The sequence below is a fragment of the Artemia franciscana genome, chromosome 1 (genome assembly GCF_032884065.1).
Source record: "Artemia franciscana chromosome 1, ASM3288406v1, whole genome shotgun sequence".
NCBI lineage: Eukaryota > Metazoa > Arthropoda > Branchiopoda > Anostraca > Artemiidae > Artemia > Artemia franciscana.
The window spans coordinates 53,260,104-53,275,652 of record NC_088863.1 but is presented as its reverse complement, the minus strand read 5'-3'; the positions used below and the strand labels follow the sequence as shown (position 1 = coordinate 53,275,652).

The following is a 15,549-nucleotide window of genomic DNA, read 5'->3' as shown; positions in this document are numbered from 1 at the left end:
GCTCGTTGTGGAGGGTCACACATATCAACAAAAGATGAGCCATACATTGCCGATCCCAACTGCGCAAACTGCAGCCAAAAACACCCTTCCTATAGCTTTTCCTGCCCTGTTATTAAGAATCGAATAAAGTGCAACTCCACCTTTCACCCATGAGTGCATCAGTTTTAGTTATTTCGTTCAATATAAATGGCACCAAAGATAAGGATTTTGTTATTGATGAATTGTATGGTTCCTACGATTTGGTATGTCTCCAGGAGCATCTTCTCACTGCTTCAAGTTTTAATTTTTTGCGTCGAAGTCAGCATCATACTGCGTTCCTGAGTCCAGCAAAAGTTACTGGCGGTCACCCTTCCGGTGGACTAGCCTGTGTCTTTAAGCGGGACATTCATCTACCCTCCCCAGTACTCTTCTACTCCGACGTATTTTTTTTTGGCTGTGCGTGTCGGCAGTATTGTATTTATAAACTCTTATCTCCCATATGAAAGATACTCGACCAGATCCTTAACTAAATTCGCAAAGGCTTGTGGTCTGCTGAAGAATCTTGTGAATCAGGTACTGACAAACTTTCTACAGTATATAATAATTGGGGACCTAAATACTGATATTAATAGATCTTCTGTGAGAAGTGATTCGCTTTTTGAGTGTCTTCCGTCGTACCGCGTTGTGCCCAAATCCCAAAATTTTTCATATGTTCATCATTCTGGAAGCACAAGTGATACTGACCATATTATTTGCTCGCCTGGTATTATCTCTTCTATCTGGTCAATGGACCCGTGTTTAAAGTCGATAAAAAATAAAGCGAAACTATGGCTCCAGATATGGAATGAATGTGGTCGGCCAAGTTCTGGATGTGTCGCTGATCTCAAACGTAAAACTAAAACCAAATATAAACGTTATCTGAGGTCGGCACGTTACCGCGGTATGGACTTCCCTGTGAGTAGGAAGGATTGGCGAAAAGTGATCAATTCTGACAAGTTAAATGATGAAACTAGGACAAGTAATTGCCTTCCACCTTCATCTTGGTATAAACATTATTCTTCGATTTTTTCAGTGATTAACTATTCAGTGCATTCTGTATATACTCGCCTTCTTACCCCCTCTTTAGTACAACGCTTTCGCAACGCCATATAGTGTCCATATCTTTTTCTTCCGTAATTGATGCTGTGAAAAGTTTAAAATCTGATTCAATAGATAAGGATGGTATTTCTAAGAACCATATGCCGATTGAATGCACCCCCCTTATATCTCACTTTGCGCTTCTTTTTCAAATGTGTCTATGTACTTCATACGTACCTGAGAGTTTTCTGTGTGGCACTGTTTCGTCAATTTTAAAAAGGGGAAAGTCACCGACTGATTGTTCCTGCTATCGACCTATTACTGTATCTTGTAATATTAGTAAGGTTTTTGAGTATATCCTTCTACCTTTTTTGACTAAAAATATTATTGAGGGTGAGAACCAATTTGGTTTACGATATGGGGTGGGTTGTCAGCATGCGCATAAGAATCTGTCTTCTCTACTGGCTGATAATTCTTCCAAGGGAAATGGTCCTTATATTTGTGCTTTGGATCTTTCGAAAGCGTTTGATAGTGTGGTCCATAGTCAGCTCCTTTTTTCCTTGTATAATTCTGGGGTCAATCTCCCTGTTATAATGCTTCTTAGGTTTTGGTATTCAAACTCTTTTCTTCAATTAAGATCTGCATCAGACACTATTATAAGAATACGAAGAGGAGTTAGGCAGGGTGGTGTTCTGTCCCCTATGCTTTTGAAGATTTGTATTTCTAGTGTGCTGGCTAAGATTTCAGGTACATACCTTTCTGGTCTTACGGATGTTTCTTATCTTGCGTATGCTGATGACTTGCTTCCGTTCCAAAAAGGGTCTTTCCCAAATGGTCTCTATAGTTTCTGATGCTTTCTCTGATATTGGCCTTTCACTTAATATAGATAAATGTGAGTTTCTTCCCTATAACTCTAATACTGCAACTCCCCTTCACTGTAATAACTTCACTATCCCTATTGTTGATTGTATTCGTTGGCTTGGTATCTCTATTACTATCAATCTTTTGAGCTTACGTCAGAGTACTGTTTGTGATATAAGCAAAAAGATTCAGATTGGTTATGCAAAAATTGTTGCAAACAGAGGAAAGTTTAATATATAAATCCCTCATCACCGTCTTATAGTCCTCTCACCACCGTCTTATCCGTTTTTTTCGTTGACTTTGTGTGTGTATTTGTTTTTCTCTTTGTGTTTTTTTTTATATTTATTCTTACTCCACCAAATTTACTTTATGCATCGTCTGGGTGAAAAATTAAATAAATAAATAAATAGTGTTTCAGGCGTCGTTCCTAAAAGATTGGAACATAATCCAAACTTTAGCCTAAAGAGCGAGGAGTTGTGGAGGAGTAAGACCTAATATACGTAATAATTTCTGACCGTTTTAAGCTTTAATGTTGCTCCTTACTTTCAGTTGAAAAAACTTGTTTTTTTAATTAGTATTTATCAGAAACAAACCTGTAATTCAGGAATTCCTGTTGGGAGCATCATAGTAAAAAGGGTAATAAGTAGATTGGCATGTTTTCGTAAAATCATATAGGCTCTTCCGCACAACTCTTGGAACCTAAAAAACAGTCAAAACTATTATATTTTACTAAAAGCGAAGCCAGTCAGATAACACGTATAAAGTTTTTTTTTTTTTTTTTTTTTTTTTTTTTTTTTTTTTTTTTTTTTTTTTTTTTTTTTTTTTTTTTAACGAAGCTTATACTCTTTTGCAAGGATTGGCAAAGTAAGATTATTTTGGCCCCACCTCTCAAACCGAATTCAAAGTCCGCCAGAAAACTGTCTCTGAATATTTCAATTCCATCCCCTAGCCGTAAAACAAAGCACAGTAGACTTTCCGAGTTAAGAATTCTGGAACACTTACATACAAAGAAGAAAGACTCCCCCCCCCATTAACGAATTCTTTACCTATATGCATGACTAAAATAGTTCAATGTAGGTTGTTTCTTCACATATCTAATTCTTCAAAAAATATTAGAAGAATCCTAAGGGTGGGCTCAAGATATTTGCATGTATGAATTCGTTCATTTTTTATTTTTGCTTTTTCCATTGTCCCGTGAGACAAGTAACTTTATACGACGGTTAGGCTCGTACAAGGAATTACATTTCCGAGAGAAGGGGGGGAGGTCAAACTAATTGTTTTTAATGTTGATAAACGACCAAGCAGGTATAGTCAAAAATGATCAATGGACGAACAAATGAGATTTATTCCCTATTTTTCAGCAATAATTAAAAAGCAGAGCAATTATAGTAGAGAAAGAAGAAGAAGAAATAATAGAATGTCATATAATACACACAAACAACCAAAAAAAGATCCAGCAAATAAATTACACAAAGCAAAGCAAAACAACAAGAAAAAACTTTAAGAAAATAACATGTAAAGATCATGGTTCGTATTGCGCAAACTTCGAAGAATACCCCACCTTCAAATAGCTGCAGCAATAAGGCCAATTGCACCAAAATTTGATGGTGCTCCAGAGTTATGGGCCCAAGATGGGAGATCTGGAAGGCAATGCAAAAGCAAGGTAAAACTGACAGTTGATCATAAGCAAAAGTCCGGGGAGCTTATGGTTAAACAAATTCCACTAGTAACGTCTAAATTTCAGACGACAGGCGACGTGGAAAACACCTGGTCCTGCCACAAGATCAAGAAGAGAGAAGAAAATGCCATTACTTTCGAGGATTATCCGTATTTTCAGAGTAATCTTCGAACTTATCACTCGTAACTCAAGGTCCCTTACATTATGTAGAATTAATAATGCGTTTGAAACACCAAGTTAAAACTCACAGTTAGTGGATAAGTAACCTTAGCAGTCTCAAACACTGTCTGTGTTCAAACCCAGAAAAGATGTCTGATACAAAAATCGTCAGATTGTCTAATAGCAATCGTGTATCAAATGAAGCAATGAGGAATCCATTGCGAAGAATACAGACGTTTGGCTACTTTATTTCTAGTCTTGTGTTTAGAGCCATATTAGCTAGAATTAGTTTTAAAAAAGGATCTTAAACCCAAATGATTATGATGGAATTTGGATGTTTACATTGGATGTCGATTAACAGGTAAGGTCTCAGTAACAGATAACTGAAATGATGGCGGACAAATGATTCTCAACTTCTGTACTTTTTGGGAATCCAACTATAATCAAACGAAAATGAGGACGTCAAAATCTAAATTTTTTTTTTGCAGTGATCCAAGATTGAACGCAGTGATACAAAAGCAATGGGATAACAAAATTTTTTTTTTTTTTTATTAAAAGGCTTACAAAGTTCAATGGCTTGCTTATTAACATATGATCTAAACAACACGTATCTTAAACAAAATTTTGTTTATTTAATTAACAATCACTCAATTGTTAATTCAAATAAAAAAAAAACACTCAAATTAACAATTATAACAATAATATTGGACACTAAAAATCAATTGGGGTTGTAAAACAAAAAAGGTGATAAAATGATTCCAATTTCACAAATTTTCACTAGATTTTAGAATCCAATGAAATAACAACTAAAATTCACAACACTATATGATAAATTCAGTAGTAACGTCTATCTGGTTATACAATAAGTTCTAGTGTCAGAAAAAGCAGTTTACTAACTACAAGTGTCGCCATCGATCATAAAGAAAAAAAAAGACGACATACCACAAAGAAATTAGTAAATCTTATGGTAAAATCGCGGCAAAATTTTTTAAGAATAAAATATCATCCAATATAATCAAAAACAATAATAACAGCCATTTATGGGGTATAATCATTTTTCGAAAGAAACAGACTAGAGAAGTCTAGCTGGTTAGCAACAAGTTTTAATGTGCAGTCGAACAAACCAGCTGACTTCTACTGACTTCAATTCTTGCCATTGATCATTCAATTCTCGCCACTGATCACGAGGAAAATAAAGAAGAACAACCCACGAAAAAGTTTCATAAATGTTATGGCACATTATCTTGAAAATCGTCAACAGCCCAGTATTATGAAGTATATGCAGCCAAGTTTATTTTCTATTATATCTAAGAAATCTTCCATTGCCGTCAATTTTTACTGCTCAAATTTTCAAAGTGCAAATGCAACCATCTTTTTCATTTTATAGAAAAGCGAACATAAAAAGAGCGGAGTCATTACCTGGTAGGTGGGGTAAAGAAAAAAGAAATCCTTCTATTTATCTACATGAATTCTCAAAGAGGTTTCTGGCACATTAGTGTCAGCGTAATTTATCAGGTATAAATTAAATATGAGTATTGATTCTAGTTACTTGAATGACTTGCTTGCTTCCCGTCTTCAGAATTAGTCTAAATGTAGAGAGATGAGAGTAAATTCCTACCCTCCCCTCCTATGCCCCCTCTAAAATTTTATCTGAAAGCTCATGGACAGTTAAAACAATTTGGGGATTGAAATATTTTCTTTTATCCATATTCTCCCCCCCCCCTCCCGGCTAATACAATGACCCAACTCCTTCTTTATAATACCTGATGCGCAATTATACATTACTAAATACAACTTAACGTAAAATCAAGTGAAAAATCTCCTAAAGGAGTTTTAGGCTACGGACATTCCAATTGTGAAGTTTTCATTTCCGTCCAACACCATTTACGTCGGGTTTAAAGCTTGCTTTTGAAATTACTGGATTCATTTTTGCAATAAAGTTTTGCAATTAAGATTAACCGAAATCGTCGTTACCATTCCTCAATCAGCTTCAAATGACGATTCTTCCCCATTTGACAGTTTTTTCTTCTTTTTTTTTTAACACGTTTCTAAATTTTTGGTAACTATGGGCTGGAGTTCCTTCTTCACTGAACCAATACAAAATATTAATTCAGTCGGGCAGATCTGTTAGTTGAGCTACATACTAGTTAGTTGGTACTAAGATAAGGTAGGGCAACAAATTTACAAGAAAAAATTGATTCCAAGAAAGAATACCTTTCAAATTTCCAGCAAAGAATAACAAATATTTAGAAGACCAATACAACTATAGACCAAAGAATAACCAATACAAATGTTTAGGGACTGCATTTTCTCCCAGCAAGATTGAATTATACATTTAAAAGGTCCTAGTTATCCACTTTTTCAAGGATGCCGTCACAGTTAAGAATGGGAGGAAGAGGAAAAACGTCGATGAATCCTTTTTATCGCTTAGTCATGCGTAAAAAATTACCTTGAAATATGTAGTTTATAGTTTGGATTGAGCTTTACGAAAGTAAAGGAAAATACGTCTACATTGGATGATATAGCAATAACCTGGATACTCTGAAGATGGCTTATTCTAATGGGTTTATTAAACTCCGCCCATATGATCATTGCCTTGGTAAAAAGGGTGGAGGAGTAATGATTTTTTGTCGTGATAATTTGTCACCAAGGGAAGGGAATGTTCCAGGAATAAATGAGCATGATTAACTAATTTGAATTAAAATTAAACCGAAAGTTCTATCAAATCCATTAAATAATATCATTGCTGGTTGTTCTTATTATTCACTCGGCCAAAAAACGGAGCAGCGTAAAGATTTCTTGGGAAAACTCCATGCATCGCTTGATTACCTCCAATCTAAACATCCAAATGCTGGGATCCTATTTAACGGTGACGAAAATGAATTAAATACAAGTCATCTTTGTCGGAAAGCTACTTTAAAACAAACTGTTAATACCCCAACCACAAAAGGTGGCGCATTATTTGTACAAATATGCATGAATTCTATCAAAGACCCAATGAGGATAAGATAATGTTAAATTTCAAAAGGCTATCACAAGCTCTATAGAGCCGAATTCGCTTTATATGTCCAATAAAAGTTAATAAAAACAAATTACAAATCAGTACATTAAGTCAAACACTTAAAATTAAAAAAATTAAAAAGGCAAAATCATCAAGGATGAAGGGCGAATCAGTAAACTTGACAATTTTTAAGGTTTTAAATTACAAAAACATTACAATAAATCAAAACTAAAAAACGGCAATAGAGGAAAAGGGGATTTTGGCAAGGACACAATCACGAATTATTATTAAGGTGCTCCAGAATAAAGGGGATAAAACTTTTATGAAACCTCTGTGTAACAGCATGGATCGGAGAGTAAGTTGGGATTGCTAAGACGGGAGAGTCGGGGTCTAATGGGATTGTGAAATTCAGGTAGTAAGTCCTCAGTATGGGGATTGGAAATGACTGATTTAGCGAAAAGCAAGCAAATTTTTTCCCTCCTTTGTTTTAAGGTGGTAATGTGTGCAGCTTCAAGGAGGAAGGAGTATGGACATTTGCCTTCTTTGTAAATGATCCTAAGCGAACGCTTTTGGACCGACTCAATTTTGTCACTAAGTTCACTTGAAAGTTGCGAATATCAGACATGCATATACCAATAACTGCCTGATAAAGGATAAGTAAACACGGAGGGAATGTATCTTAGGACAATTACATTTATTTAGCACCTTAAACATGGATAGTGAGACATTTGCTTGCTTAACAATGTTGGAAACGTGTGTGTCCCACTTAAGATCATTAGAAATTGTGACACCAAGGAGTTTAACATGTTTCACTAGCATTTCGGGTGGGATCGGGTCGCAAAAAAACAGGAGTAGATTTCAAGAAGTTGATCGTCATTATATGTGATTTAGTGGAATTTACTGTCATATTTAGGTTCTTAGATTCATCCGAACATTGGGTTAGGATTTCAACGGGATCACTTTTAATATTCCTATGACATACTTCAAGGATCGACAAGTCATCCACATATTTCCATCTTTGGGGGAATTCCTTGCCAATTTCGTTAATCATGACAAGAAATAAGAGTGGTCCTAATAAGGCTCCTTGAGGTATTCCACAGTACCTAGGAAGGGGATTAGAGTAAATATTTTTGTATTTTACAACTTGTGATCTGTTTGAAAGGAACAATATAACAATATTTACTAAATTCCCTCCCCCCACTTGGTGGCAGTTACCATCTTGCGCTTTCGCTAAATCCGATACAAGATCATATCCGCACGCATAAATTTGATGTATTTAAGCATCGACCAATTACTGGTAGTGGTCTACTCAATTTTGGTAAATGGCTTTTAGAAGAGCAATTGGAAGATTATTTGCTATCGACGATTCGAATAAGAAAGCCGAACTTTTCCGAGTAAAACTTACCAATAACTATTTAATTCATTTTCCAGAGGTCAAAAAAGAAAAAATGTTCTAATGATAAGCCGTATATAAATGATGTAATAAAAAGTTTAATCCAACAAAAATTAAGACTGTTCCACCAAGGAAAAACTGAAGAAGCTAACCTACTAAGGAAATCCATAAAAAAGCAGATTCGAAAGTTTCAGCCAAGTGTTACCGTAATAAAGTAAGTGAACTCTTTAAAGCACGACCGAAGCAGTGGTATAACACAGACAAGAAAATCAGTGGTAAAACAGTCAAAAATGTTGACTTTAATCTTGATGTTCCCCCTGAAACTAGAGCTAACTCATTTAATAAACACCTTGCCGCTATTGTACACACCCTTCCTGCTCTCTCGTGTAACATTCCCCGCCCCCAGTACCAGACCAGGATATCCCTGTAGTACAACCTGTTGATGTTGAGGTGAAAATATGTAAACTAAAGAGAACTTCAATATGCTCCCTTGATATTCCAATTGATTTAGTAAAAGCATTTCCTGATAAGTTATCAAAACCTTTATCAAATATTTTTATTACAATCACTAGAAGTGGTTCATTCCCTAAGTGCTGGAAAAAAGGATACATTACACCCATGCACAAGAAAGGTATTAGATTAGATTTTTTAGAGTTCGACCAATTATCTTAACACCAATATTCTCTAAACTGTATGAGAGTTTCGCAGCAGATTGGCTTAAAAAGAAGATCCTTGCACTTATTGATGAACAACAATTCGGAAAAATGAAAGGTTTATCAACGACACATTACCTTGTCAGTCTCCTAGATACTGTATATAAATGACTTGACGAGCCAGATACCTGGCTCAATCTCCTTTAAATTGACCTCCTAAAGCCTTTTCATCTAGTTAGTCATAATGTTTTAGTGGAAAAATTGCTGAATGAATTTAATGTCCCCCATTTTCTAGTCAATATTATCGCATCTTTTCTGTCCAATAGGAGTCAAGTTGTTAAGTATAAAAATGTTTATTCTGATTCACTCCCTATTTCTTATGGAGTTCCACAGGGTACGCTTTTAGGTCCTTTACTATTTTTGGTAATGATTACCAATCTTGCTAATGAATCAGCCAATCGATGGAAGTTTGTGGATGACACGTCATTGCTCGAAAAGCGCAGAAGAAATATTAAGAGCAGTGCAATGGAAATTCTCGAAGACATTGTAAGAGAAGCAGCCCAGTCAAAAATGAAAGTGATCTCCCATAAATCTCATATTATGACCTTTAGTTTTCTTACATCTAAGCCATCATTTATAACCCCAATACCTAATGAAATAATTATAACAAAAACTAAACTCTCAGGGGTCGCACTGACTAGAGATTTGAAATGGGAGGCCCATATTTACTCTCTTGTAAAACAGGCTAGTACATCTCTGTCTCTCCTTAAGCTATTTGCAAAATTTACGTGTTTAAAAGCAAATATCCTCCGCCTTTATATATTTTCTATCCGTCCACAGCTTGAGTATGCTTGCCCGGTGTGGCATTTTGGCCTTACGGTCGATCAGTCTGATAGGCTAGATTATCCAGAAGAGAGCCCTAAGAACTATTTACGGTCAGTGCAAAGTGCCTTACATTCGCCTCCTCAAGGAATTCCACCTCCCTACCTTGGCAGCCAGAGGTGTTACCCTTTGTACCAATTTCGGAAATATTCGGCGTTGTAACCTAGGCTTTCAATGTATACTCCCAGCCCCTTACTGCTCTCCAAAGCCCCGTTTCCGATCAAAAGCACATAATGTGTCATTTATGTCATAATGTGTCATTCAAGACACATAATGTGTCATGTCATTGTCATTAGTTTTGTTGTTTCATTTTTATCTGACAGACCAGTTGGATTCATCGGTGTGTGTTTTTCATAATGTCCTTATGTTTTTACTTATGCCCCCATTTTTTTTCATTTCATTCATTGTACTCAATGTACTTGACAGGCCAGTTTGATTGACATGCCATCGCTGTAGGCAATGTTTTAATATTTCGCTTATGTGCTTATATAGAGTAGCTGACTGAAGGCAACAAATTCGGTAGTTTTATGTTGTGAGAGTTTGCTTGATAATAAACTACTTCTATTCTATAGCCTCAAAGGGCTAGAACAAGAATAAATTATATGGAGAAAGTATGGTCAAAATCTAAAATCGAAGTCGGTCAAATGAAGCCTTAAGCGAAGTAACACCTAAAGAGAATTGTCTTAACGCTAGTTAATGGGAATCCAGTTTCGAGTTCCCAAATATCTAGACTAAATATATCTGTGATCAGACTTATAATATTTTTATAGTAGTTATTTTTATACTTGTATACTAGTTACAGTGCTAGAAATCAAAGTCAATTTAGGAGAACATAGACAGTATTTACGCTTTATAGTTTTCGTAAACACAACGCTCTTCGTCATGTGTGGGATTCGGTTCTTGAGAGTGAGAGTGATATTCGTCTAAGGTTTGATGATATACTTTTTGGTAATACTGGCATCGCTGGGAACTTGGCATTCATGACAAACACTCTTGAAGAACTTGAACTTGATGGAGCGCTGACAATTAAAAGACAAGAGGTCAGCAAAGTTGGGCTCAACAACCTCTGGAGCTTTTTTCTGCTAAGTGATTGTAGAGACGAGAGCAAACACGACGCACGAACTGCAATAACATCTTCCATTCCAGGGAGATTCAACAAAATTTGACAAAACTCTGTTGTCAGCCGCTTTACCAAAATGAAAATACTCGATGCATATGAAGGCTCAGTCCTACTACACCGCATGGAAATGTGGCAGACAACCCTGAGAACTTTGAAGAAGCTGGAGGTGACTCAAACCAAGTTGGATTTGCTCTGCAAGTAGCGCAGTGTATGCAGAGATAGTACGGTTATCGTCTCTGAATACCGAATGAAACCTCAAACCGCATCGTCCACTTCACAATTTAAAAAATCAGATTTTATGTCGACTATGATTTGTAATCTAAATATTCCACAACTAATTTGGGCCAAAATAAATATTCAGTTTGAGATATACTTTCCCATCCCGTGTCAATCCTATGTATTTTACCAATGAGCTTCTGCTCTCTACTGCTCCTCACTTCTTGCACTTCCCTTGATCTTTCTTCCTTCTATTTTATGACGAACTTTTAAAACTTTGTCCTCCTTTTGGCACTCTTTCAGTATCATATGTCATTTGAAAGAATTAACTGATATGATCACAGGAAATACGTTGTCTTTTAGATACTTACGTTTGGAATTCCTCTGACTTGATAGGATCCACTCCACCAAAGGCAATGACTCTTTTGAAGTCTTCAGTCAAAACAAATGGAACGCGTTCCCTATTTATACCAAATTTCTTCTTAAAGTGACCCAAAAAATGTCCAAAATCAATATGGAAAATCTAAAAAAAGAGAGAAAATTGTAACTAAAAGAAGGGAAATTAAAGGTAAAGAATAAAAATGTTAACGAGAGACGAAAAGAGATTTTAAAGGATGAAAAGATAAAATTCATTATCATTTATTGAGTCAGTTTACTAACAGAAGATAAACAGATAAAAAAGACAGTGAGCATAATTGTAAAAATAAAAGGCCCAGAAGAGCACACATAAACAAAGAATGCATTTCCCCGTAAAACAGTCATAGTCACCTCCAAAAATAAACAAAAGACGGTAAAAATAAGAGAAGTTAAATAATCAAAATAAACTTCATTAAGAGTAAAAAAAAACAGGTAAAGAAGCAGAAGACAAAAAAGTCAAAAGTCTTTATGTATCTGGTTTTTTTCTACGGGTCGCATGACACCCAATTTGTTCTCGAGTCACAGCTTACGTAGTTTGAGGCAAATAAGGCTGAAGCTATGAGATCTACTAGCAAGGGTGTAAAGGGAGCATTTGAGGATTTTATTCATCAACCGAACATTTATATAGAACTTTACAAAGAGAAGCTAAAAACTCAAATTCAAATTCCTGGGCAACAAATTATAGCGTGATCGTCGGCTATTATTACTCGCATTACCGCGACAGAACTGGAAAATCTTGCTAAAAAAAAAAAAAAAGTAGACGAGAAGCTGGATGAAAAACTAGTGGCTACTGCTGCTGGTAGGCAGTCTCTATCCAGTGACACTTTGAATGCCATAAAAGCTCAGAGTTCAACAATCGTCAGTCAGATTTATTCAGCATTGATTGTTGAGTTTGAACCGAAATTCCTAGCCCTCAGTAACGAGCTAAAATTCATAAGAAATCAAATAGTATTTCTTGAGGAGAGTTAAGAATGCAGAGCAGAAACTAGATATGGATGATCAGGACTTAAGGCAAGACAGTCTTCTTTTCAACGGTATCAAAAAGCCTCCAGCTTAAAGTCTTAAAGTCTGTAATCGGAGGTGTGATTCGCAATAAAATGGAACTATCTGGAGTATCGGTAAGTAACAAGTGTGCGGTAAGAGTACGGTGGAGTACGGTAAGAAACAAGTGTGATCTGATCAAGGTCGCGTTTATATACGCCTTGCGAGTGATTCTTCCCCCCGTCGCTTATGGTCGTTGCAAGATGTCGCTCAGATTGTGTTTTTTTATTTTTTTTTATTTTTAGTTTTTTACGTATTACTATTATTATTACTTTTTTTTTCAAAAGGAATTAGTACAGTTTATATTCTTCTTATTTCTTGATAATTAGTTTTGCCGTTACACCAGAAGGATCGGTTGGATGAACTAGAAAATAATTCTTTAGATGTTAATAGAATTGAGCGTTTGATCTTTTTGAATTTATGTCCATCATAAGTTTCGCGCTTTTTACTGTGTCTCATGCTTTTGGATACTATTTGGCAAGTAATTTAAAAGCAAATTATTTTGTTAAGTAATTTTGTTTATATGTCTGATAGACTGAAATGGTTTGAGAGATACTCTACTGAGTTGAGTAAAATATTAAATTCAATAGATATAGGTGATGATCTAGCCCAAGACCCTCTTGTTGATAATTTACGCCATAATAGGTATATTTTACCTGAAGAAATTATTCCTCTTAATAATAGCCTTTTTAGACTTGCGAGTTGGAATTGTTGTGGGGTGCTTTCTAGCCAAGATTTTTTATCTACGTTCCTTCCTGGTAATGGGAGAGGAATTATGGGGCTTTGTGAGACTTTTTTGAATGCAAATACCCTGAATGCGGCAAATATTCAAGGATAACAAATACTTCGGAAAGATAGACTGAATAATTAGAAAGGAGGACTTGCATTCTACATCCATACTTCTTTTCATTTTGAAGAAATCAAAGATTTTGACTCTCTATATGAGGAAATGATGTTCGAATTTCGGTTTATCGAAGTCACCATAGCATCTGAGAAGGTTTATTTTATGCATGTGTTACCACCCTTCTAGTTTTAGCACCAAGAAATATTTGGATAAATTTGAAGAATTTGCTAAGATGGTCAGTTCCAAGAAAAGAAAAATCATTCTCATGGGAGACTTTAACATTGACATTCCTTCAGTAAGTCATGACTCAAGTACTTCTGCGCCTTCGAGTACTCTGGCTACAGACTTCCTTACTACATCGTTGGCTGCTGGCTTTGTTCCATCCGTCTGGATTCGAACTCGGGTTACAAATCAAAATACATCTATTATTGATAATCAACTTGTAAATTTCCCTGTTGGGTCGTGTGACGTAATACTTACGGATGTGTCTGATCATTTTATTCTTATGAGCGAGTTTCTCCGGTATTCCGGTGAAAAGGGTCAAATGAAAAAATCTAGAAGGATGGGTCATGGGTCATGGGTCAAGCTATTAAATGCCAAGTTACTTCGTACTGATTGGTCGCAATGCTTGGAGTCAGATGACGTTGAATTTGTATCCAGGTCGTTTACTGAAACATTTCAGAATACTTTAAATTAAACTTGCCCTCTCTTGTGAAGAAAAGGAGTAAAAAGTACCAGGTGCCCGTAAAGCCATGGATAACAAAAGGCTTGCTTAAGAGTATGGAGGAAAAAAAAAATCGACTTTAAGCTGAATACATAAATTCTCCCACATCAAATAATGAAACTACATTAAAATCTTATAAAAACCATCTTACAAGACTGATAATATGGACAAAGAAGATTCATTTTGAGAAACTATTTCTCGAAGTTGAAGGATTTCCAAAAAAGACCTGGACAATAATTAACGAGTGTCATAACAAAAGCAAAAGTCAAGGGCTGCCCGAATCAATGAATGTATCGGATGGATCAACAGTGAATGTTAAGCAAAAGGTAGCCGAGGAAATGAACCAGTGCTTCGCTAGGATTGAAGAGGCCACCATAAACAGTAATTTTAATGACTGCTTGGATCTGGAATCTGGATTTCGTGACTTTCTACAACATCTCATCGATTCTTCCATATTTCTCTCTCCCTTAACTGAAATGGAACTTAAGAATCTGGTAAAAATCATGAAGAACGGACATTCTGAAGGAACCGATTGCTCATCTGCTTATCTACTGAAACAAACCACTGGATGCTATGCTCAAGTGTTGGTTCATCTGGTCAATCTATGCTTTAAACACGGATCTTTCCCTGAAGTGATGAAAACTGCTCGAGTTATTCCCCTACATAAAGGAGAAAACAAGCAAGATCCATCTAATTATCGACCTATTTCCATTTTGTCCACTTTTAGAAAAGTTATTGAAAAGTGTATATGTAACAGGTTATGAAGTTTTTTGAAGAAAGCAAATTTTTTCAGCCCATTTCAATTTGGATTCAGGTCTTCATACTCTACAGAACATGCAATATTAAAGCTAACCCATTTTTTGAATGATGCCATGGATAAACATCTGCTACCTGCAACAATATTTGTTGACATACAAAAAGCTTTTGACACTATTTCTCATAAAATTCTACTATCTAAGCTACATAATTGCGGTGTTAGAGGACAAGCGAGTCTCCTAATTGAATCTTACCTCAAGGACAGAAAACGAATATTGGATGCAAATTGCACATTTCAGATGAGGAAAACCTGTCTAATGCTGTGGGGCATCTCGGTCAACGACCGAGTCCGTTGATTTTTGAATTAAAAAAAAAGGGGAATAATTGTGAGAAAAGTCAGTCATGGCCAATTGTAGAAAAAGGGGTTCATGGACCACCGTTATTTCTTATCTATGTAAACGATCTCCCTCTAAGCCTAACCTGCCATAGGACTGATATGGATCTCAGTTTACTGTTTGCTGATGATACAGCCAACTCTACCTGCGACATAGATCATCAATCTCTAAAATCAAATCTCGAATTATCACTGAGAAAGAGGCTCTACTGATTCCATTGTAACAAATTGCTCGTCAACACTTCAAAGACTCTTTTTGTGGTTATTTTTCAAGAACTTCTACTGTAGTACCAGCGTTACAAGAGGTTGAAGTCACATTTGGAGGTCGAGTAATAAAAATAAATCGAGTGCAAA

At 35.8% G+C, this 15,549-nt stretch overlaps 1 protein-coding gene across 1 annotated transcript in view; it reads right to left on the bottom strand.

Annotated features, from left to right (window-relative positions):
• Positions 1-15,549, bottom strand: part of LOC136031337 (phosphatidylinositol 4,5-bisphosphate 3-kinase catalytic subunit alpha isoform-like) — a 226,435-nt gene that overhangs the window by 9,319 nt on the left and 201,567 nt on the right. Inside the window, exons 17-18 of the mRNA XM_065710827.1 lie at positions 11,391-11,542; positions 2,511-2,616 (exon numbers count right to left, since the gene is read on the bottom strand). Coding sequence (XP_065566899.1) covers positions 2,511-2,616; positions 11,391-11,542 — 258 coding nt within the window. The remainder of the gene's footprint in view (positions 1-2,510; positions 2,617-11,390; positions 11,543-15,549) is intronic.